Source organism: Loxodonta africana, chromosome 7 (genome assembly GCF_030014295.1).
Source record: "Loxodonta africana isolate mLoxAfr1 chromosome 7, mLoxAfr1.hap2, whole genome shotgun sequence".
Classification (NCBI taxonomy): domain Eukaryota; kingdom Metazoa; phylum Chordata; class Mammalia; order Proboscidea; family Elephantidae; genus Loxodonta; species Loxodonta africana.
Window position 1 is genome coordinate 65,757,458 of NC_087348.1, and position 23,243 is coordinate 65,780,700.

The window sequence follows — 23,243 nt, forward strand, 5'->3', positions numbered from 1 at the left end:
TGATTGGTAGGAGGGATATAGGCCATATGTGGCTTCCCTCCATGTCATCCTTCAGAAGGGACTACCCAACTTGCTTATATACCTCTAAGGATAAGGAATTCACTGTCACCTCCCAGAATAGGGAACTCACTGTCAGGAGAAAAAATAATAATAATAATGTTAAGCCAAAATTGGCCTCTGTAAAATTTCTATCCATTGGTCCTATCCCCACCTTCCAGAGCCACCCAGAATGAAGACACTCCTTGCCCCCCAACATGACAATCCCTCAGGTATTCATTGGCTCTTGTCTTCTCCACGCTATTTCCTGTTCTTTCCATGGGTCCCAGAGCCTTCATAGCCCCAGTCAATGAAGCAGCTTCCCCCAGGCACCCGCAGGTCATGTTTCCAACTGGCCCTCAGTTCTGGGAGGACCCCCCTTCCAGGCTGCAGAGCCCAGTGATGACTCTGCCACTTTTCCCAGGGACATTGCTCTCTTGAAATGAAAGCTTGAATGTAGAGGCTCTGGCTAGAGAATGCCACACCTGGAGAGTACAGATCTCCTTTGGTCCTCCGAAATAGCTCTTTGAGAACTGGCAATGCCCTTACCATTGCCACTAGGACCAGAGAGTAAAAACTGTCCACTGTCCCCAAGCCCCCATAGGCTTGAGGAAGGTGACACCCCTGTCTTATAGAACCCTGACTGGTCTCAGGCAGCCTGCAAGAAAGAGTAGCTGTTAAAATGAAGTAGCTGAAGGGAGGGGAAGGGGCAGCTTGTATGGGGAAGCTGTGGCAGGGACTCAAGGATGGACGGGAACATAACTCAGCAGAACTGTGGTGAAAGGAGTATCTGACAGGGAGCAGCTGGCTGGAGAGGGAGTAGCTCCCATTTTCAGTGGCCCCACTTTCAGTGGCCATAACAGAGTGACATCTAATGCTCAGCCTTCTTCCCACCAAGCCCTCTGATTCTGTGTAAACACCACAGAGTCAAGGATGCTGCACCTGCTAGAAACCTTTTTAGCTGATCCATAATATTTCCATATGCACACATGCCTAGTCCCACTGTTTCCAGGAATCAGAAACACCGGGGTAGCTGAGGCCTTTTTAATGACAGAGATTAGACTTTCGGTGATGGTGGGGAGCAGGACACACCTGAAGCTTTACCCCAGGAGATGAGGACCAGCGTCACTGTTCCCAGTCACCAACTATTGAGAGTGCCAGAGGGTGGGGGAGGGGACACTGGAGGCAGATATTGGGAGCCTGGTGGTCTGCTCTCCTAGGAAAGGGAGGCCACAGAGCAGGGGCTAGGGGCCTGATTAGAGCCCTAGGCTGTTCTTGCCTTGAGGATCGAGGTGTAGGGGCTGTCCCCAGGCTTGTTGGACATTTAGCAAAAGAGGGATGAGGGAGATATAAGCAATTATCTCTCTAACACCCCCAGACAGCTTCCACAAACCCAGGGATGGGAGAGAAGGAACAGTAAGAGCAAAGCTTCAGGCGTCTCCTCTGGGTCCACAGGGAAATTTCTCAGGGAGAAAACAGCCTTTTTGATGATTTGGGACTCATAACACCTCCCCTGTGCCTTCCAACCTGGGGGACTCATCTTCCAGCACTATATCAGACAATGTTCTGCTGCTATTCATAAGGTTTTCACTGGCTAATGCTTTTCAGAAGTGGACCACCGGGTCCTTCTTCCCAGTCTGTCTTAGTCTGGAAGCTCTGCTGAAACCTGTCCTCCATGGGCAACCCTGCTGTTGTCTGAATACTGGTGGCATAGCATCCAGCATCACAGCAACACACAAGCCCCCACAGTCCAACAAACTGACAGACCAGGTTGTTATGGGTATTAAACTATATGATGTTTCTGAAGCAGTTAACACAGTGCCTGGCCATACAGGGTCAAACAATATTCCAAAAAAAAAAAACAACAAACCATTGCCGTCAAATTGACTCTGATTCATAACGACCGTATAGGACAGAGTAGAGCCCCCCCCCCCACCCAGAGTTCCCATGGCTGTAATCTTTATGAAAACAGACTGCTACGCCTTTCTTCCACAGAGCACCTGGTGGGTTCCAACAGCCAACCTTTTGGTTAGCTACAGAGTGCCTAACCACTGCACCACCAAATGTTAGCTATAGTTATTAATAACCAATCCTAACCCTAATCCTAACTAACCTTAACACTGACCAACCATAACTCCAACAGTAATAAAGCCCAACACCAACCATCCTTAACTCTAATTAACCTAGACTAACCAACATTAATATTAAACTAACCCTAAAACAAACCTATCTCACCTCTAATCCAGACCCTTTGAGGGTAACAATCTACTCCAGCCCACTGGTCAGTCCTGGCAAGCCCTGTCACACTTCTAACCTCGTGTCCATGAGGATGCCCACAGTTCTGTTCCCACTCCATCCCTAGCTGCATGGAGGCCACACCTTAGGACTTACACCTTCTCAAAGCTGCTCTCTCAGGCCACCCCTTCTTCCTGTTCCCCTCAGTCTGCTCCTGGCAAAGGTGGGGGTATCACTGTGCTTCCTCTGCAGTGTGCAAAAGCTGAGTGAGTTTCTGTCCAGTGCAGAGATCCTTGAGGAGCAGTGTGCTCCCCGTGAGCCTGCACCCCAAGGCCAAGCCAGCAAGTATCAGGCGGTGGTGAGTGCCCGCGCCTCCCCTTATTGCTCCCAGCATTTTTCTCTAATGCCTGTTCATGCCCTGCTACATCTAGCCTCAGCCCTTCCTCCCAGTAAGAGGGGCTCCCCCCTCATGCATAGCTCTCTGCCCAGTGGGCCCTCACCTCCTCCTAACTATCCCCAGCCCCTCAAGGTTGTGAACCGCAAGCGTCCAGTATGGGAGGATCGCCGGGGCCTCACGGGGCCGCTGCAGAGGCTGGCCCCCAGCGCAGATGGGGATGCCGACAACTGCTGTGTTCAGGTGAGTCCTAGTCTCTGCACTTCTCCAAGTCACCCAGCACCACCTCCAGGAGGAGGCTCAGCACCACCTCCAGGAGGGAGCTCAGTACCACCTCCAGGAGGAAGCTCAGCACCTGGAAGGCTAAAGACTGGTGCTGAGTTCTGTGCCCAAGAGGTTACCCAGCCCTGCTATGTCCCTTGTCCATAAGAGTCCTGAAACCAGAGACAATGCTTCCATCTCCACCGAGTGGGGTGACCCTACCCAAAAAAGGGTTAGTTGCTATCATCATATTATTATTTATTAAACATTTACTGTGTAGCATTTCATTTTGTCCTTGTGACAATCAACATGGTAAGTACTTTTATCAGTGAGGTGACCCCAGCCAAAAAAAAGGGTGGCCTTCCTCTTAGGGAGGGTACCTTGAGCAGGGGTCAGTGTAAGAAGGCCAGTTTCCATACTCCCCTGGCCTGGAAATTATCTAGGGACTGGAATCAGTGTCTTTTGGCTTTCATGGGGGAGGGGAAGCAAGAGATGATTCACACTGATGGCTCAATGGCCTTTCTATTTTCTTCTGGGCAATGGGGTGTGGCCAATGAAGATCATCGGAGGCTTCTTCACGTGGACCCCCAATGGGATTCCCACACTGTCCAACATCACCATTCGTATCCCCCGAGGTATGCCCAGCTCACCCTTCCATCATGGTCGAGGGGTGTCCCCCTTTGGAGACAGAGGAATTCAGAGGGTACTTCTATAGCCATACCTGAGGGCCCCTTCCCCATGTCCCATTGAATGACATGGAGAGAAGGAAAAACAGCATTTATTGAATACCCACTGTATGCTCACTCTTGGCAGGTGCTCTGTGTAGGGAAGCTGGGGAGGGAGGGGGTGGCTATCTCCTCAAGGAGCTTATGTGCCAGGTGGCACATAATCAGCAGCAAGGCAAGGCAAGATGGCAGGCCTTGGTGTTACACCATCTGCTGAAGACAGTCTGGGTGAGTCTCAGAAGATCAGACCAGAGTAGTCAGGGAAGGTATTGTGAAGGAGGTGGGGTTTCTGAGACTAAGCGATGTCCCTCAGGCCACAGGGCAGGGCATTCTGGCAGAGGCAGCACCTTGGGCACAGAGTGGAGGTGGGACTGAGGGTGGTGTTTGTTGGGACCAGGAGGAGTAGAGCTCACCCTGGGAAGCACTGGGTCGGGGGGAGAAGCAAGTACTTAGGAGGGGCGCAGGGGGAGCAGAGCTCACCCTGGGGAGCAGAGCTCAACCTGGGGAGCAGGGGGTTGGGGAGTGAGTGCTTAGGAGGGACTCAGAGGTGGAGGAAGGACCTGGGGATCCAGAAGGAGACGTAGATTGCAGAAGGAAGGGGCCTAAAGTAGGAGAGGACTTGATAGAAATTCTAGGTAGAAGGAGAGAAAATGGGGCCCCAGGGTTAGGTGTATATGTCTGTCTTTCAGGGTGGTGGGTGCTCAGACTCCCTCACTCCCATCTGCTGCCTCCCTGCAGGTCAGCTAACCATGATTGTGGGGCAGGTGGGCTGCGGTAAGTCCTCCCTCCTCCTAGCCACGCTGGGGGAGATGCAGAAGATCTCAGGGGCCGTCTTCTGGAACAGGTAATGAATCCACCCCCAGGGCTAAGATAGTGGGGAAAGACTCAGGTGGGCAGCCCTCCTTTCAGCCAGAAATGGTCCCTTCCAAAAGGAAGTGAGTCATTGTTTAGGAAGGGTTGAGTTTCTGTTTATGGTGATGGAAAATTTGGTAACTGATACTGTTGATGGTTGCACACCATGATTAATGTAATTGCCGTCACTAAATTGCACACTTGAAAAACACTGAATTGGTAAATGTTATGTTATATATAATTTTTACAGCAATAAAAAAAGAAATGGGGTCTCCTTATCAATTGAGGTTACATCATACATTTATTGAGTACCTACTGTACATTCAGTAAGTACTCAATAATTGCTGTTCATTGTTACCAATATCATCATTGTTATTATTTATTAAACCCTTACTATGTACCAGGTACTATGCTGAGTCTTTTGGGTGCATTATTTTATTTAATTCTTATGACAGTCAGCCAGATGAGTACTGTTATCAGTTCTCATTTTATCAGTGAGGGTTACACTATTTGCCCAAATTCACACAGCTGATAAGTGACAGAGCCAGAATATGAACTTAGTCCTGCTTGATTCTAAATCTCATGCTCTTAACCACTCAGCTACACTGCTTCCTAGTGTGGGCAGTTGCAATGCAAACATTGATTTCCAGCTTGAGTCATCGGCAAATCAGATATAGACCATTCAGTGGGTGTTTTGAGGAGCCAGAGATAACCCAGACATGTGGGTTTCTGGGCAAAGATCACTACCTTAATTAAAGAACCAGAACCCTCAGGCTGAGTCAGTCCTGACTCTATTGTTTATACCTACCTACTTCCAAAAGGAGCCCTGGTGATGCAGTGGTTAAGAGCTCGGCTGCTAACCAAAATGTTGGCAGTTCAAATCTACCAGCCGCTCCTTGGAAACTCTATGGGGCGGTTTTACTCAGTCCTATAGGGTCACTATGAGTTGGAATCGACTTGACAGCAACAGGTTTGGTTTGGTTTGTTTACTTCCAAAAAGCACTAGAAGCTAATTGATGAAAGATATATATAAAATAGAACCTGTTTTTTAAAAGTAAAGGGAGTCAAGAAGCGGGTGTTAAAGGTATAGATAAACCTGGGCAGAGGACAGCCACTGCAATCAATGCAAAGCCTGGCTCTTAGCTCTAGCCAAGGGAAAAAGATATCTGATCGAGGTTTGTAGCTCTCCCCCAAGAATAAAGCTTGTGCAAGGCACTTTTACTTCACTGTCTCAGTCACTTTTCACCAAACTCTGTGAGGTAGGTATTATTATTATCCCCGTTTCTCAGATGAGGAAACTGAGGTGAAACAAGTTGCCCATGGTCACCCAGCTCTTCCGTGGCAGAAATGGGATTTGCACCTTGGTGCTCAAGTTCGCTGAAAGAGAAGGGGGCCCAAGAGCAACAGGAAGAAATAGTGCGACCGCCCAGAAGCCAGCTCCTGTGGCAGTGACACACACACGCCCTGCCTCCTCAGCAGAGCCATCCCACCAGTCTTCACAGCTCTCGCTCAACAACACTCACTCTCCCAATAGACAGCCAGGCCCCAGCTCCTGGCTCTGTTCAAGATGGGAAGGTGAGAGGGATTGGGAGTGGCTGTGAAAAAGATTCTCTTATCTCCAGGATCCACTGTTTGCTCCACTGTCCAGCTTCCCTCCCAAACATAGAGAGGGCATCAAGTGAGCTTGCAGCCAGCACTAGGAAGTTGTGAGAAAGTGATTTATGCTCCAGTTTCTCTCCATGGATTTATTCACTCACCCAATGTTTACGAAGCATCTACTATATGCCAGACCCTGTACACTGCAACAGGATACAAAAATGATGAAGACACAGTCTCTGCTTCTAAGGGAGGGGAAATGAGATCAGTGCGATAATAGTACCTCTTTGCCATGAACAAAATTCCTGGTGCACAGAGGAACAGTAACGAACTCTGCCTGTGCAGTCAGGAGGTCGTTTCACTGTGGACATGGTATTGAGCTGCCCTTGACGGATGAGTATAGTTTAGCGAGATGGAAAAGCAGGAATGCAGGCAGAAGGTGTTCCAGGCAGGGCAGCAGCATGGGCGAAGGTTTGCTGATGTGAAACAATAACTGTTCCTGGAGCATTGGTATGTTGAATGCAGTGATGGAAAATGGGGCTGAAAAGTAAGCTTGGCTTAGATCACAGACACCACTATATACCGGCCCTGATAATTGATATTTACCTTGAATGCTATAGAAGAATTCTACTGGTGATAAAGAAAGATGGATCAAAGAGAGAGACTGCAGGAAGGGAGACCAGTTAGGAGCTCATTACAGTGGTTAGGAAAAGAAGGAGTATGGGCAGACACGACTCAGCTGGCTTCGTCTGCTGTTTGTCTCAAAATCCTGGGCACATTCACAGCTCTGTCCCGCCACCTATCCTGAGTGATGAGTTATGCTCTGGGGCTGTATGTTGGGGGCCCCCCTCTATTACTGGCAGGAGTTCCATGCCTAGATATCCGGTCCCAGATTTGCAGGGAGATGATGCACTTGCAAAGTGAGCCAAGAGCAAGATAGCATTTGAGCCGGCAGCCCCTCCGGTGACTCTGGCGCCGGACTTCCCATCCACACCAGGGCAAGGCTGGCTGACCAGGCGGCCAGAAAGGGTTCCAGGAGGCACAAGGCAGAGGGCTAGGGGTATAGAATGGAGAATGCTCAGGGGAGATAGGCGCTTTATTTGCACAACCATTAGTTCATTCCTTCAGTGAACAAGCGAGCAATATCGCTGAGCAAAGGCTCTGGAACCAGGCTGGCTGGCTTCAGATCTGGGCTCCATGACCTACCAGCTCTGTGCTTTGAGAAATTACTTTCTATATCAGTTTCTCCTTATCACCCATGGGGACTGATATGAGGATTAACCTAGCATGTAGTAACCAAAACCAAAAAAAAAGTTCATTGCCATTGAGTTGATTCTGACTCATAGTGACCCTACAGAAGAGAGTAGAACTGCCCCATAGAGTTTCCAAGGAGCAGCTGGTAGATTCAAACTGTCAGCCTTTTGGTTAGCAGCCAAGCTGTCAACCTCTGCACCAACAGGGTTCCAGCTTGTAGTAAAAACCAAACCCATTGCTGTCGAGTCAATTCCAACTCATTGCAACCCTATAGGACAGAGTAGAACTCCCCCTTAGAGTTTCCAAGGAGCACCTGGTGGATTCAAACTGCCGACCTTTTGGTTAGCAGCCATAGCACTTAACCACAGTGCCACCAGGGTTTCAAGCATGTGGTAAGTGCCCCATAACTATTATTATAAGTATTATTATTTGACAGTGTACTTCTTTGCCATGAACAAAATCCAGAATCCCCTACTACCCTTTAATTGTAATACAGCCTGTCTCACTGGAGAGATAGTAATGAGCTCCTTGGGGACAGGGGCCAAATCTTATATGCGTCTCTGTATCCACAATGCCTGACATATAGTAGACGTAGTATTTGCTAAATGAATGAACCAGGAACAACTTATGACTTTCAAGATACTGCCATTATAAATACATCTTGACATCTCTCTATGCCATATGCCTTTATCCAAGTTGTCCCCTAACCCAGAATTCCCCACCCAACTTCTCCATCAACTTTGGAATGAACTAACGCCTATTGTTATGGGGTGGAAACCCCAGGTTCTGCTCAGCATGACTCATACTGGCCACTAAACAATATACTGAGGTGGGGGAGCAGAAAGGCACTTTTATTTCGTTGTGCGAGGAAAGGAGGCAGCCAGAGCTGCTGCTGCTGCCAAGACTGCTCAGCGAGGGCGAGGGAAAAGGTTACTTTTAAGAGGTTTACTAGTAGGAAGTTCACACAAATTACATCAGCAACATTCTTAATCATACTACTCAGGTGCAGTGGGGTTTGCATATAACTTCATGCATCACCAGGGTTTTAATGTAAAATTATGGGACGTCCCAAGCAAAGGAAAGAGAATTCTAATGCAAAGCTGCAAGGGAGCTAAACAAGCTAGCTGTTTGAGGCAGTGAAATTTTCCACAGCCTGGGGACCTCTGCCTTATTATTAGTGCATACTTCACACTATATTGTGATTATCTTTTAATGGACCTGTCTCCCCATACCACTGAGCTCCTTGAGGACAGGGCCGGGGATTATTCCACATTGTACCCTAGGCATTCAGCGCAGGAGTAATTGTAAGATATGTATTTTGCAAACTGTTCTGTGCAGGCTACAAAGACCTGGCCCTCATCCTTGGGGAGCTTATCAGCCCTGGAGAAAGGTACACAGACAAAGCCCCAGGGTAGACATGGAAGGTCATGGAATGAGGTCCTGTAGACCAGGCTGTGGCAGCCCTGAGTCAGCCCTGCATGTCAGCAGCCTGGCTCCAGGCACCTCCCAAGCCTTCACTTTTTTTTCCCCCATATTTTTCCAGATCTCATTCTATGTATATGCAAGCTTATATTTTTAAAACGAGGTCTTATTATGCACGCTGTTAGGGAAAGCAACTTTTTGTTTCTCGCTTAATGTATTGTGAACATCTTCCCATGTACAGTATTATCAGCCTACCTTATCCCCGTTTTTTTTTTTTTTTTTTTTCCTTTTAATAGTGTAGACTTTATTTGTCTAGAGCAGTTTTAGGTTTGCCAAGCCTTCACTTTAATAACAGTCACCTGCCCCTGCCGGGCTCTGCTTCAAATAAGCTGTCATCCTGGGTATTTTCAAATTATCTCCTTAATCTTTAAGAGGAAAACATTTTGATAAAAAGTCAATATTAGCAGATAACATGCAGGTGAAATTGTTTTCCTGAAAACAAAGAATAAGGCCATTAATATCCAAAGTAAAATGACGTTAAACACCCTCAGGGAGCCAACGGGAAGCAGGGCCCTGAGAAGAGCCTAGCCAGGAAGGAGTCCTCCCCACCTCCTGCTGAGGCACTGCAAATCCAGAAGCTCCCTGCTGCTCCTCTCCACCACCATCTGCTGTGGTCACAGACTGTGCCATCAGCTTCCCATATATCAACTTTTTATTATTCCTGTCTGTGTCCACTTGTGAAGGCTGGCCCCTGCGTGCCCTGGGCCTACCTCGGAACATTATTGCCTTGTGATAGTTGGTGTGATGGCTGGCTCCTGAGACCCCTGACTCCCTAGGAAGTGAGAAATTGGTTCCTCTCAGGACAACCCTGTAGCCCAGTCTGTCCATACAGTTCCCAAAGCCTTTGGAGGGTAGGGGGTCAGGGGCTCAGATGCACCTGACTTTCCACTGGAGCAGGCAAACGGAAGGGGTGTCATGTGGAGAGGAAGAGGCAAGCTCACGATCTGGTTTTTAGTGCTGACTTTGCCTCTTGCCAGCAAGCCCCTTTACCTAGAGGAACCTCCATTTATCTCTAAAGTGGGGGTGGTGTTACAAGCCTCACAATGAGATCAGGAGGATGTATTATAAATTCAGCTCATAGCTGGTTGGAGGGAAGGTCGTGGGGTTGGAGAGCTTGAGAGGAATCATCCTTTCAGCTCAGTGCTTGGTCCCAGAAGTGCAGACAGGAGGAATCTACTGCCTCCAACACTCATGTAAGGCCCCAGCAATCAATGAGAGAAAGTGCCTGTCAGATGTACCATTCATTAGTTTTCAGACTAAAAATACAAAGCCTTGAGGCTTATTCCAGGAGGCTCAGTCTGGGTGCCACACTGGTAAGAGGAGCAGATAAACCAGGATTCACACCCCAGCTTTCCCACTTTCTAGCTTAATAACACTGGGCATGTTATACAAACTCCAAGCCTCAACTTTCCCATCTGTAAAATGGGATGCTAACACCTTATCATAAGGTAGTTGTGAGGACTGAATGAGATAGTGAGTATAACTAACTTAGCACAAGTTTGGACCAAAATGAGTCCTACTTTCCTTGTCCTTCTTCCCAAATGATTAATATGTCTGTTAGCAGTTACCATTTCTTAGAGATCTTCATGTGCTAAGCAGTGTGGGAGCAGAAAAAGATGCTCTTCCTGCCTTAAAATCCCATTGGGAATAAAAGATTTACACAGGAGCTGATTAGAGAGTAGGGTAGTTCATTATGAGGGCTAATTGAGCAGCCCAGGCAATGATGCAAACTTAGTTAGGCCAGAAAGCTCGTTGTGTGCTGGGATCCTCAGGGAGCCTGCAGATACGTCTTCTCCCAGATAAATAATAGCCTTTGCTTCTGGAAACAGTCAAGGCAGGAAGGCTCCAGAGACAGGCTTATCTGGGCTGTGGCTGCAAAGTTGGAATTTTCTTTTTATCTGTCTCGTGTTACCAGCTTGTCCATAAATTACAGCAATCTGGTAACTGGGGAGAGTGAGGTTAGACTGGGTTGAGAGGATGGAGTGAAAAGGATCAGAGAACAGAACCTGGTGAGGACTGGTAATTACATATCCATCAGAGTTTCCTCTTGCTTCTGGCCCTCAGCAGAGAAGGGAATTTTTCCATCCCTGTTTTTGTCCATCCTGACAGAAGGCATTTATCAGAGCTGTAGAGTGGGAAATCATAGTGAAGTTACGTAGCAAGGTAATTCAGAGCATGAAGCTTTGAAGTCAGATCAATTTTCTCTGCTACTTGGTGGCTGTGTGACTTTAGGCAAGTTACTTAACCTCTCTGAGTCTCACTTTCTTTATCTGTAAAGTGTGTGGGGGGAGCAATTTAAAGAAACCTCCTTCATATGTCTGTTTTGAGCTTTAAGAGATAATACTATTACAGTGCTATCACAATGCTTGTAACAGTTCAGTGAATGTTAGCTGTCGGTTGCGTTATTAAAGTAGGATCTATGTGAAAACACAGCAGATTGCTCTTCCCCAAATGTGCATGCCAGAGTACATATTTCATGGGCAGGGGGCTGCTTCTGGAAAGTTACGGGGTGGCCGGGGACAGAGGAAAGAATACTGGCAAAGCTGGCATCGAAATCAAGGCCACTTCACTCAGTGTTTTTCAAAAAAATTTTTTACTATAATTGACAGTATGAAATGCATTTTTTAAAATCCCAATTCAGTACATGCATGCATTGATAGATAAATTTAAAAATTCACGCAAAAAATACAGATCTTGACCACATGCAATGGTCTGTTCTTCCTTTTTTTTTTTTTTAAGGCAGTTGCAACTCATTTATTTCAGACCCAGTTATTGGGTCCTAATTGAAAACCACAATGTGAAATGATTGTGATCCTGGGAAAGCCACTTTCCCTCTGTAGGCCTTGGTGTTCCCAGCCAGAAAACAAGGTCTGACTTAACGATCTTGGTGCCCAACCAGCAGCACTGCTGCTCTGAGTCAATGCCAGAAACAGTGATTTAGCCCCTCCTGTCTGGAGGTGGGAAACCCTGGTGGCATAGTGGTTAAGTGCTACGGCTGCTAACCAAAAAGTCATGAGTTTGAATCCACCAGGCACTCCTTGGAAACCGAATGGGGCAGTTCTACTCTGTCCTATGACCAAAAAAACCAAACCCAGAGCTGTCGATTGTGACTCATAGCGACCCTATATAGGGTCGCTTTAAGTCAGAATTGACTCGACAGCAGCGGTTTGGTTTTTTTGGTGGCTCTGGAGGTGCTCATCTAGGTGCTGCAGAAGGGACAGAGATTGAGACGAACAGTTTTTGCCCCAAGGAAGCTGACTGGGGACCATCCAGTTGGAGGGTGGGGAAGGGAGCCAGGGATTTCTTCTCCCCAAAGACCCTGTGTGATGGAGAGAAAGGTAAGTAGATGAGAAGTAACCAGTGTTGGTCTTTCCCATTTGTGCCCCAACAGCCTTCCTGACAGCGAGACGGGAGAGGAGGCCAGGTACAGCCTTGGGGCTGGGTTGGAAGTGTGTCCTGACGAGGGTAGGGGCTGAGTGGGGTCGGGGGAGAGCTTATAAATGAGGAATGCTGTATATGGATTCAGGGCGTGCAGCCTACTTACTTTCAGAGGCCCAAGCATTCACAGTGGGGGCAAAAATTGGTTCTTATAACGTTTGTGGCCTCCAAGGGGCCACAGCACATAAACAGATAGACAGTGTATCTGTGGTATTAAAATTTCACAGCAGATAAAGTCAGCAAGTTGATGAGTAATGGTTCCCAGGGGCTGGAAAGAGGGAGTGACTGCTAATGTATACGGGGTTTCTTTTCAGGGTGATAAAAATGTTCTGGAATGAGATAGTAGTGATGGTTGTACAACTTTGTAAATAGAAAACACTGAATTGAAAATAAAAATTGATTGCAAGGGAAGGACACTTAGGAAAAAAAGATCTATGAAGGCTGCTTAGGTGGGGTGAAAATGAAAAAAGAAGTTGACAAGCACTGCTCTAAGGAGATGAGTTGGGCATCCCATAGACCAAACAGGAAGAAACAGTCTTGTTACTTTATATTCCATGTACAGATCTAAAAAACTCAAATGGAATAGATTAATGAGGTTCTGAGACCCTCAAAATCTTTCCTACTGTCACCTCTTCCCAGGACATTTGACACCCACTAGAGGCAGGTGAAGTCTGCACTGGGAAGGTGGACACAACTTTGTAGATAAGTTTAAGCCTCTGACCTTCGCCCTCCAACACCAAAGAAGTTTCACTTCCCCAAGTATTCTTTGCCTTTTCTCCTACCTTGTCCTCAAGTGCCGGGGTATGATGACAAGCCCAGCCTCTCTAGCCACAGTGATCATCATATTACTTGAGCCAAAAATCAGACCTCACAGTATAGAACAAGTATGAGGGTGTGGATGAGAACAATGGGACAGAATGTTTGACACAGGAACAGTTCAGGGCAGGCCAGGGCACGTGGGCACCGCAGCGGACAGCGCCTTCTCTGGCATGTCCCCCAGATCGCGTGGCTATCTTCTGACAGGTCACATGGGCCTGCAAAGTTCGCCTGGAGCCCTTCTAGCTCTAGCTGCCACCCCAAGTTCCATCGGCTGTGGGTTCCCACCCACACACAGCAGGCTCTGATGTCCAAGGCCTCAGCTGCCCAGAGAGCACTCCCTGTCTGAGCTGTTTGTGCAGCGTGTCAGCCAGAGATGTTGGCTCTGCAGAAACTGGGTCTGGAGGAGCCATACTTTGGACTTCGTACTGTTCTGCCCCAGAAAGTTTTTCTCCCAAGAGCCAATGGTGCCTTTCCCACATTCTCCTTCTTACTTAGCCAGGTTCCCCAGGGCCCTCCTCACTCACCCAGAGGCGTATTCCGGATGCCACACAGATTCAGGCAGTGGAGGTCCCCCAAGAAGACCATGACCCACTCCCCACACCCCTCCATGTATGTGTGACTGCAGACTGGCCACAGGGATGATAAAGACACACTCATGTTTGGGTTTGAGGGAGCTCAGAACATTCATGGGGGACTCGGTCCACTCACGTGAAGCCTGAAGGTGTGTGTTTCTTCCCCTGCTGCAGCCCGGAGCGGGAGACATCAGCTGACTCGGATGTCAGGTACTATGTCCCAGGATTTGCCTTCCAGGACAGGCTCCTTAGAGGAACTCTCAGGCCCAGTGAGCCCATAGCTCTGGAGGGCAGCCCCCAGCTTGGGTCTTGCTGCTGGGAGAAGGCCTGTGGGGGGAGGGGGGGTGGGCTCCATCAAGTAATGATTTGGAAGCCACTGCTGCTTTTTTTTCTGCTCATGTGATCCGAGCTTCTCCTCCCCCACAGACCATCTTTACCTCATTGTCATTTTTCACCTTTTTCTTTTTTTTGCCTTCAAAAACCATATCACTCTAAATGTGGTTTCCTTGACTCTGCTTTAAAAAAAAAAAAAACTTGGAGAGCTACTTGCCACCTTCAAAGTCTAGCGATTTGAGGGCTACTGAGGAGGAAGGACGGCAGGATTGAGTTTTTACTTGGTCTGGTCATGCTTTAAACCCCAGAGCCCTGGTGGCGCTGTGGTTAGGCGTTAGACTGGTAACCAAAAGGTCAGCAGTTTTGAATCTACCAGCCGCTCCTTGGAAACCCTTTGTGGCACTTCTACTCTGCCCTATAGGGTTGCTATGAATCCGAATCGACTGGATGGCAGCAGGTTTGGCTACACTTCGAGCTCGTCCGTGGCTCTGTGTAGAGTCAGGAAGGAAAGCAGACTGCAGCAGTGGGGCAGGCTAGGAATAGGGCAGGGAAAGCCAAGGTCCTGTCCTTCAGTCAGCAGACCCCCTCCAGCCCTCAAAATCAAGCACCTCACCCAAGCATCCCTCAGGCTCAGGGGAGGGAAAAGCCACCAGAGACCACACTAAACAGATTCTGACTGCACCTCCCCTTCTTAGCACTGACCCAACCCCTTGCCCCAGCCATGAAAACCTTATGGAGTGCTGTTCTACTCTAGCGTCAGCTTGGCAGCTGCCTCACAGAGCCCCTGAGAATGCCCTCCACCCCCACTCTCCCACTCTCATTTTTCCAGGAAGAGAGGCCCCGTGGCCTATGCTTCTCAGAAACCATGGCTGCTAAATGCCACTGTGGAGGAGAACATCACCTTTGAGAGTCCCTTTAACAAGCAACGGTAAAAGTGCCTTGGAGGGAGGTGGGCTGGGGGAGGCAAGACTTGGTCATGGCAGCCTTAACCAGCCTGCCTGGTCCCCACAGCCCCAGCACGCTGCCCTGCGCAGCCATCCATCGCCCACGCCAAGCCGTCCTGCTCTCCAGGCTGCTGGTCTGGTCTCCAGCCTGTTTCATATGGTCTGTCTGGAAACAGATCCACATGTGCCCAGGCATATTGGGGCAACCCAACTGGTGTGGAGGAAAGGGTGGAAGGGAGGGCGGTGCCGAGTGTTGCTGCCTTCTCCTGAGGCCCCAGAGCTGGTGGGAAGGCTGACCCCACCCTCCACGATTCTGCCTCAGCCCCCGCCTGACCATCCTCTTTGCCCTGCCGCCATCGCCATCCCAGCTCCAAGGCTCGTGCATTATTTTCTCTCCAGTGATAATAATGGCCAACATTGAGCAAGTTCTTACTGTGTGCTGGGCACAGTGCCAAACTATTTGTATGTGTTATCTCCTCTAATGCTGATGACAGCCTTAATAGGCAGATCCTATTATTATCCCCAGTGAGTACCTGGGTGGTGCAAAGAGTTAAGTGCTCAGCTACTGACTGAAAGGGTGGTAGTTCAAATCCACCCTGAGGCACCTCAATAAAAAGACCTGGTGATCTGCTCCCAAAAGTTCACAGGCATGAAAACCCTATGGAGTGCAGTTCTACTCTACACACATGGGGTCACCATGAGTCGGGATCAACTCAAACAGCAATGGAGCATTATTATCCCCATTTTATAAAGAAGAAACCAAAGCTCAGGAAGGTTAGGTAACTTGTTCAAGGCCACCCAGGCAGTAGGTTACAGAAATGGAACTCAAATCCAAGGCTGCCTAACACCTAAGTACACACTCATCACCAAGACACTCTGATGCCTCCATGAACCCTGGCTGGCACCTGCCCAGGCTAAGGCTGGCTACGGAAGTATAACAGGCTGGGCAAATATTTGATCAGCCATCATCATTAGTGCCTAAGCCAACCAGCAGTGATTTACCCCAGCGGTGCCCTAATCATGGGCACTGGCTGCAGCTTTTCCACTGCGTGGGGATCATGGGGCCCCTCTTGTCACTTACTTAGCATATTTGCTGCCATCCAATTTCATCCTTCAAATATTTAACTTGCCTCAAGACTGTGTGAGGTGCTGACCTCAGCTCTTTTCTAGCTCATATGGTGTTTGCTTGAAACCTAACGGGAGGCCCATTAAAACCATTGCTCACCACTAGCACAGCTGCCCAGAGATTAATGAGCCTCAGCAAGTGCTTAGGCCCAACTCTGACCAGGCCAGTCAGCTGTGCCCCCACTCCCACCCACTCCAGGTACAAGACGGTCATTGAGGCCTGCTCCCTGCAGCCAGACATCGACATCCTGCCTCATGGAGACCAGACTCAGATAGGAGAGCGGGTTAGTAGCAGCCTCCAAGGGGTTTTCTCAAAGCCAAGACCCCCAACCTCCTCTGTTCCCCATCCATCGGTCTCCCTCGTCTGCACCCCCACCATGCCCCAAACTCATTCTCAGGAAGAGCAGGAACTGAGAAACAGAAAAGAGATGAAGGCTGAAGAGTTGCCTGCAGTGGAGTTAAAAATGATTTCCTTGAGCCCTGGGTGACTGGTGGTTGTTCTAGATAGGTTTTCAGAGCTACTTGGTGGGAAAGGTCGGCCTAGAGTTGGGGAGGACTTGGCATCTCTTTCGTTCGTACAAGTATGTATTGAGAGCCCATGCAGCTCTGTGCTAGACCCAGAACTATGTTGTTTGTGTCCACTCTCTAGATGGGACACCTCTTCCATAAGCTTAAATAGGACTCCTGTGACAGTCCTTACTGCTGACAGCCCTCCTTTTGTATGCTTTGAATCCCTGTGTTCCCCGTCTTGGTTTTCACTGATCAGATGGTCCCTAGCACCTGCATGATGAATTTGCAAAGAATTAGGGATCATGTTCCCCACTTCCGAATAAATTCAGTAAGCATGTCTAAGTTCCTTCTGTATGCAAGGCGAGGAAGGAGCAAAGAGTGGATAGAGCCAGGCCTCTGTCCCAAAGAGCTTACAGTTGAGGAGGGGCCTAGACGTGGTTCCCTGGAAGGGCCATAAGGATATGACGTGTTCCTTTTCTTTGGCATCAGGGCATCAACCTGTCTGGGGGTCAGCGCCAACGAATCAGTGTGGCCCGAGCCCTCTACCAGCACACCAATGTCGTCTTCTTGGTGAGTGCTCCAGTCCAACTGGCACTTTCCTTGGGGCCCTCACCTCTGGCTGCCTCCCTGGCTCATTGCCTGTACACACACACGCACACACGCACCATCCCCCAAACAACCTCAGACCCTCTTTAGGAGCAAACCTCTCCTTCCATAGATATTACCCACTCATCTTACTAATAGACAAGAATATCCTTACTGGAGGTAAGGATAGTGCAAATGACCCACTACAGACTTCACACTGAGTTTTGCAGCAGCCATGAGGGAAAGCGAGTACTGGTTACAGGCTGTCTGCCTATAGGACAACTCCAGTCGGCCAACACTTACTTAGACTCTACCATAAGAGTGGAAAATAGGTGGAATGTGTGCTGCTACTTCCCATTTCAGGCCCAGGGCAGACGTTGCTAGTTGATCAGGACATTGTTTCCCATAGAAACTAACTTTGGCCTCAGAATCCTTCTCAACACAGCACTCCAGACAACTATTAAGAATCAAACATGAGATAAAGCTTATTAACTATCCCTACCCTACTTCATGCTAAACTCTGTGTCAGGTGCTTTGGTTGATATTGAAGAATTCTAAGGCCCAACTTTTGGGCTCAAAGGTTTAGAGAAACAGAATTTATCTATACTTAGGAGCCACAGCTCAACTGAGGGCCCAACTTTGTGGCACAGACTATGAAGGGCCTTGTTCAGGATGTCAACCATGAAGGCTAGAGTAATCAGGGAGGGCTCCCTGAAGCAGGGCCTTGAATCATGAGTCAGTTAAACAGAAGGAAAGAGGGAGACCATTTGGACAGGAAATTGGAACAAGAAACTTCAGGTCCCTGATACCTGGTTTATTCCTCTTCCCTGAACACAGGCAAACACTCTCCACTAAACACACTTCCAAGACACAGGACACAGGAAGGGCTTGTGCTTAGATGGAGCATTGAAGAGTAAGTAAGAGTTCACCAGGCAGACAAAAGATAGAGCAGCAGTCCAGGTAGAGGAAGCAGCTTGGGCAAAGGTCAGAAATGACAAATTCCCTGGAGACCTGGAGTATAGGATGGGGCAAGTGATAGGTGAGGCTGGAAAGGTTGTGAAGGGCCTGTAATATCATCCTAAGGAGTTTGGTCTTTATAGACATTGGGGAGCCACTGATGGCTCAAGAGTCAGGAAGTTGAGTGATTAAATCTGATTGAGAGCGATAACTAAAAACAGCCCATTTTAAGATGAGGCAACTGAAGCCCAGAGAGGTTAGATGAGTTGTCCGAAGGTCACACAACTAATTAGTGTCAGGCCCTGGACCAGAGCTGGTATAACTGGTTGTTTTTATGCTGTTACCTCTCTTCACTTACTTGCTTCTGCCCTCTTCTCTTTACCCAGGATGACCCCTTCTCAGCTCTGGATGTCCATCTGAGTGACCATCTGATGCAGGCTGGGATTCTTGAGCTTCTCCGGGATGACAAGAGGACAGTGGTCCTAGTGACCCACAAACTACAGTACCTACCCCATGCAGATTGGGTGAGGGGTTCTCAGGGGAGTCAGGCTGTGGAGGGCTGAGAAGGGGGCATTCAGGCATCTGCAAAGGAGTCAGTCAGGTGTTTTGGTAACAATCACAGAAGGCCATGAAGCAGAAGAGACCAGCATTGGACAGCTTCACGTAGACTGGGTGGCACCAGATGGGGCAGCTCAGGGAGATGCTACACAGCCTGGGGGTTTGGTGTCTGTCATCTGAGACCACTGACATTCCCCAAGCTTGTTTGGGGCCCCTGTGGACATACCCAAGGCTGGCACCAAGAATTCTCAGAAGGAAGCACTCAGTTTCTACCTTCTGCTGATTCCTGCCATTTGATGGCCCATCCCCTAACTTTAGGGAGTTCCCATTTGGAAGGGAGCCATCCCACCCTCAGACTTACCAGAGGTAGATGGGTTTCAGTTAGGATCATATGGAAACTGTAGAAGCAAACCCTAGCAATCATAATAGAAACTTCAATATAATCAATCAAATGCAATTTTGTAAAACTCCATTAACTAAATTCCCATAATATTCAGTATGCAGACTTGGATTAATCGGAAAGCACTTAATTTTTAAAATGCAAATTATATGACTTTTGAAATCTGGGCCTTGCCTGGCTCCCTGTATAAATTTGCCCCTGATCAGCAAAATTTGAGGCCCACCCACCTGAGTTTGAAACCTGTGCCATATGACCCTGCCCAAATAAATGCACATGTGATGAGGACCCCCAATATAAAAAAGATCTGAAAGAAAAATCCAGATTTAAAAAAAAAACTATTAAAACAGGTGCAGAGTTTCTAGTGTCTCGGGTCTTAAAAGCCTGTGAACGAGCGTCTAAGATACTCCACTGGTCTCACTGCATCTGGAGCAAGGGAGAATGAAGAAAACTAAACATACAAGGAAAAGATTAGTTCAAAGGCCTAAAGGACCACAACTACCACAGCCTCCACCAGACTGAGTCCAGTACATCTAGATGGTGCCCGGCTACCACCACTGACTGCTCTGACAGGGATCACAATAGAGGGTCCTGGACAGAGCTGGAGAAAAAAGTGGAACAAAAGTCTAACTCACAAGAAAATACTAGGCATACTGGCCTGATAGAGACTGGAGAAACCCTGAGAGTATGGCCCCTGGATACCCTTTTAGCTCAGTAATGAAGTCACTTCTGAGGTTCACCCTTCAGCCAACGATTAGACAGGCCCATAAAATAAAACAAGACTCAAGAGGCACACCAGCCCAGGGGCAAGGACTAGAAAGCAGGAGGGGACAGGAAAGCTGATAATAGGGAACCCAAGGTCAAGAAGGGAGAGTGTTGACATGTCCTGGGGTTGGTAACCATGTCATAAAACGATTCATGTACTAACTGTTTAATGAGAAACTAGTTTGTTCTGTAAAACTTCGTCTGAAGTACAATAAAAATAACTAACTAAAAAAAAAAAAATAGTACGTCCTGCTCAAGCTAGCTGTACCAAATTCTGAATACTTGCAGTACGTTGGTAAAGGTAGGTCATCACTTCCGGCCAAATGCAGAACATGAGCCTGAGGCCATTTGTGGTGAGGGAAGGGACGAGTGCACCCCCATCTCAGATTCCTCAGTCAGGACAGGGAATGACTGCCACTCCCCCTCTCCAGCCAGCCCCTGGACCGGGTTCATGCCTGCCTTTCCAGATCATTGCTATGAAGGACGGCACCATCCAGAGGGAGGGCACACTCAAGGACTTCCAGAGGTCTGAGTGCCAGCTCTTTGAGGACTGGAAGACCCTCATGAACCGCCAGGACCAAGAACTGGAGAAGGTGAGTGTTCCCTGAGGGCCAGGCAGCCACCGCTGAAGGAAAAGTTTCTGTTGGAGCCTTCCTAAAGGCCTTCTCACCCTTACTAATCCTGAAATCCCCCAAAGGACAAATGTGGGAGCTGGGCATGAACTTGCCCCTTTGCAGAAGAGAGCCAGTACCTATACCAGCTCCCCAGGGCAGAACTAGGTGGGCACTACTCCGTATCCTGAAATAGTCAGATACCATTTAGTTACACAGTTCAAAAAATCAACTCACAATGGTTAAGCAAAGAAAGAAGAGGAAGTTAAGGATTTATTGGTCATGAAACCAAAAAGTCATTCATAGCTTCAGGTGTAGCTGGATCTAGGTGGTCAAACAATGTCATCAGGAATCTGTTTCTCCCTATCTCTTGACTCTGCTCCCTACATATTGGCTTCATTCTCATGGTGGCAGTGAGAGCCATCAGTATCTCAGGTTTACATTCTCTCAGCTCAGAGCTCAACAAAGAGCCAGAAAGAGAGTGCCTCTTTCAAGTAGTTCAGCAAAAGTCCCAGGGCAGACTCTCATTGGTCCAGTTTGGTCATGTGCCCACCTCTGAACAAATCATTGTGACCAGGGATATGGAATGTGATGATTGGCCAGTCCTGAGTCACATGTCTACCCTGGAGCCAAGAAGAATGACCAGTCCCACTGGAATCTCAGACACTAAGAATGGGAGAAAGTGGTTCCCAACAGGGATGTTGGGGTGCTGTGAGCTAATGAATGGGAAGGAGTAAATACTGAGCAAGACAAACATGGGTCCATCTCCTATAGCACCGGCCTAGACAGTCCACCTAGTGGACCCCGTTGGCTGTGTCAGTCAAAGAGTTAACTACCACCTGGCACAATCACCGTGGGTCCCTAAGTTCCTCCTCCCAGGTGCCAGGGATGCATCCTGAAGTGGTGGGAGGAGGGAACAGGAGTGCAGACACTTTGTGGGCATCCCTCTAGGACCCTAGAAAGGCTGGAGTTCTTCCTAGTTCATTCAGGGGGCTAGTGAGGCAGCCAGGGGCCTGTGAAGTACATTTCTACCAGATGTGGGACCTGTCTATCCATGGGCACAGAAAAGCCTGCCTGCAGGCTGTGATTTGGGGAATCCTCAGCCCCTCAAAGGTCTCTTTCTTTAAGGCTGTAATTCCACTATTCAGATCATTCTTTGAAGGCTTTTTCTATCTGTTGAGAACAAGAGCCCTTTGTTAAAATGCAGGCACCTTGGCCTCATCAATTGCTGCTCGGGAGGAAGCAGACCCTGTTGATGGGTATTGAAGAAGAGGAAGGATAGGAAGAGTGGCTGGAGGGAGCCTTAGAAGGCAACATAATGTAACATGCACAACTGGGTCCCTGTCCCTGAGTGGCCTCCGGGCCTCAGTTTCTCCTCTGTGAAATGCTGCCTCCTAGGTCAGCCTGAGGATCAGGTGGACTCCTGGGTATTGAATGCTTTGTAACTTGAAAGTCCTGCACGTACACAAAGAGATCTTGTTATTGAAATTCTTCTGGTTGGTGTTGTCTCTCAGATACAATTAGGAGGGTCTTGAGGACATGGCCTGGATTCTCTTCTTTTATATTTTCCCCAGAGCCTGGCCCCAGGCTGTGTATAGCTTCCCCAGGTGTAGGTTAATACGAAACAGACCGATGTTTGAATCCCAGCTCCACAAGGTATTCATGGTCTCTGGCCTTCAGTTCACCTGTCAGTAAGAAGGGGATAATAAAGCCAACCTCCCTACGTTGCCATGAGGAATAAATGAAATAATATGGTTGGAGTTCTTAGCACAGTGCCGGGCATATAGTAGAGCTCAGTGATCATTGGGCGAGGGGCCATAAGTTATCACTCAATTGGGAACCCGCACACCTGACTCCTAGCCTGCTTCCTCTCTAGAGCCCTACAGCCTTCAGTTCTGCAGAGTCTGCCTACCTCCACCCCCTGGCCCCTAACCCCAGGCTATTTATCCTCTCCCTAGACTGGCCCTCACCATCTGAGCCCTGCAGCATGGCCAGACTCATCATGGTGGGCGAGGGCCCAGCAGGCCAGGCTAGATTCCCAGCTCAGAGCAGGACTAGCCCATCCCACTACTCCTCTGGACCCTCCCCCAGGCAGGGGCAACCTGGGAACCTTACTCTGGTCATCACCAGGGGCAATTGCCTCCCACTGTCCTTCTCCCCACCCTGTATACCCTGAGGACATTGGCCAGACCCCACCTGTTTTTCAGGAAACCGTCATGGAAAGAAAGGCCACAGAGCCATCCCAAGGCCTGCCCCGGGCCCTGTCCTCGAGAGATGGCCTTTTGCAGGATGAGGAAGAGGAGGAAGGTACAGGCAGTGGGGCTGGGTGTGAGATTCTGGCCTGAGGCCTGATCAACCATGGGGTACTAAGGTTTGGGTTCCTGGGTGGTGAGATAGTGAGCCTTTGATGAAATCCCCATGTGCCTCATTTTCCCATCTGTAAGTGGGGATAAAATACCCCCTGGTTCATCCCTAGAGGGATGCGGAATGTGAAGCAACAGGGTAGTTCCTTGATGCCTGTAGAGGAGGTGGCTGAGAGCGAGGAGGAAGACAACCTGTCGTCGGTGCTGCACCAGCGCGCCAAGATCCCGTGGCGAGCCTGTGCCAAGTACCTGTCTTCCGCTGGCATCCTGCTCCTGTCGCTGCTTGTCTTCTCCCAGCTGCTCAAGCACATGGTCCTGGTGGCTATAGACTACTGGCTGGCCAAGTGGACTGACAGTGCACTGACCCTGAGCCCCATGGCCAGGAACTGCTCCCTTAGCCAGGTGTGGCTGGCTGCCCCTCAGCACTGGCC

At 48.8% G+C, this 23,243-nt stretch overlaps 1 protein-coding gene across 3 annotated transcripts in view; it reads left to right on the forward strand.

The window, feature by feature from the left end:
• Window positions 1-23,243, forward strand: part of ABCC8 (ATP binding cassette subfamily C member 8) — an 89,117-nt gene that overhangs the window by 50,540 nt on the left and 15,334 nt on the right. For 2 of the 3 annotated variants that reach the window (XM_064288368.1, XM_064288370.1), the window contains exons 13-25: window positions 2,524-2,629; window positions 2,792-2,908; window positions 3,486-3,561; window positions 4,390-4,495; window positions 12,227-12,259; window positions 13,839-13,874; window positions 14,827-14,925; window positions 16,266-16,350; window positions 17,066-17,146; window positions 18,505-18,642; window positions 20,270-20,431; window positions 22,657-22,756; window positions 22,973-23,214. In XM_064288368.1, the coding sequence (XP_064144438.1) occupies window positions 2,524-2,629; window positions 2,792-2,908; window positions 3,486-3,561; window positions 4,390-4,495; window positions 12,227-12,259; window positions 13,839-13,874; window positions 14,827-14,925; window positions 16,266-16,350; window positions 17,066-17,146; window positions 18,505-18,642; window positions 20,270-20,431; window positions 22,657-22,756; window positions 22,973-23,214 (1,381 nt within the window). The remainder of the gene's footprint in view (window positions 1-2,523; window positions 2,630-2,791; window positions 2,909-3,485; window positions 3,562-4,389; window positions 4,496-12,226; window positions 12,260-13,838; window positions 13,875-14,826; window positions 14,926-16,265; window positions 16,351-17,065; window positions 17,147-18,504; window positions 18,643-20,269; window positions 20,432-22,656; window positions 22,757-22,972; window positions 23,215-23,243) is intronic. The other variant, XM_064288369.1, reaches the window with a different exon arrangement.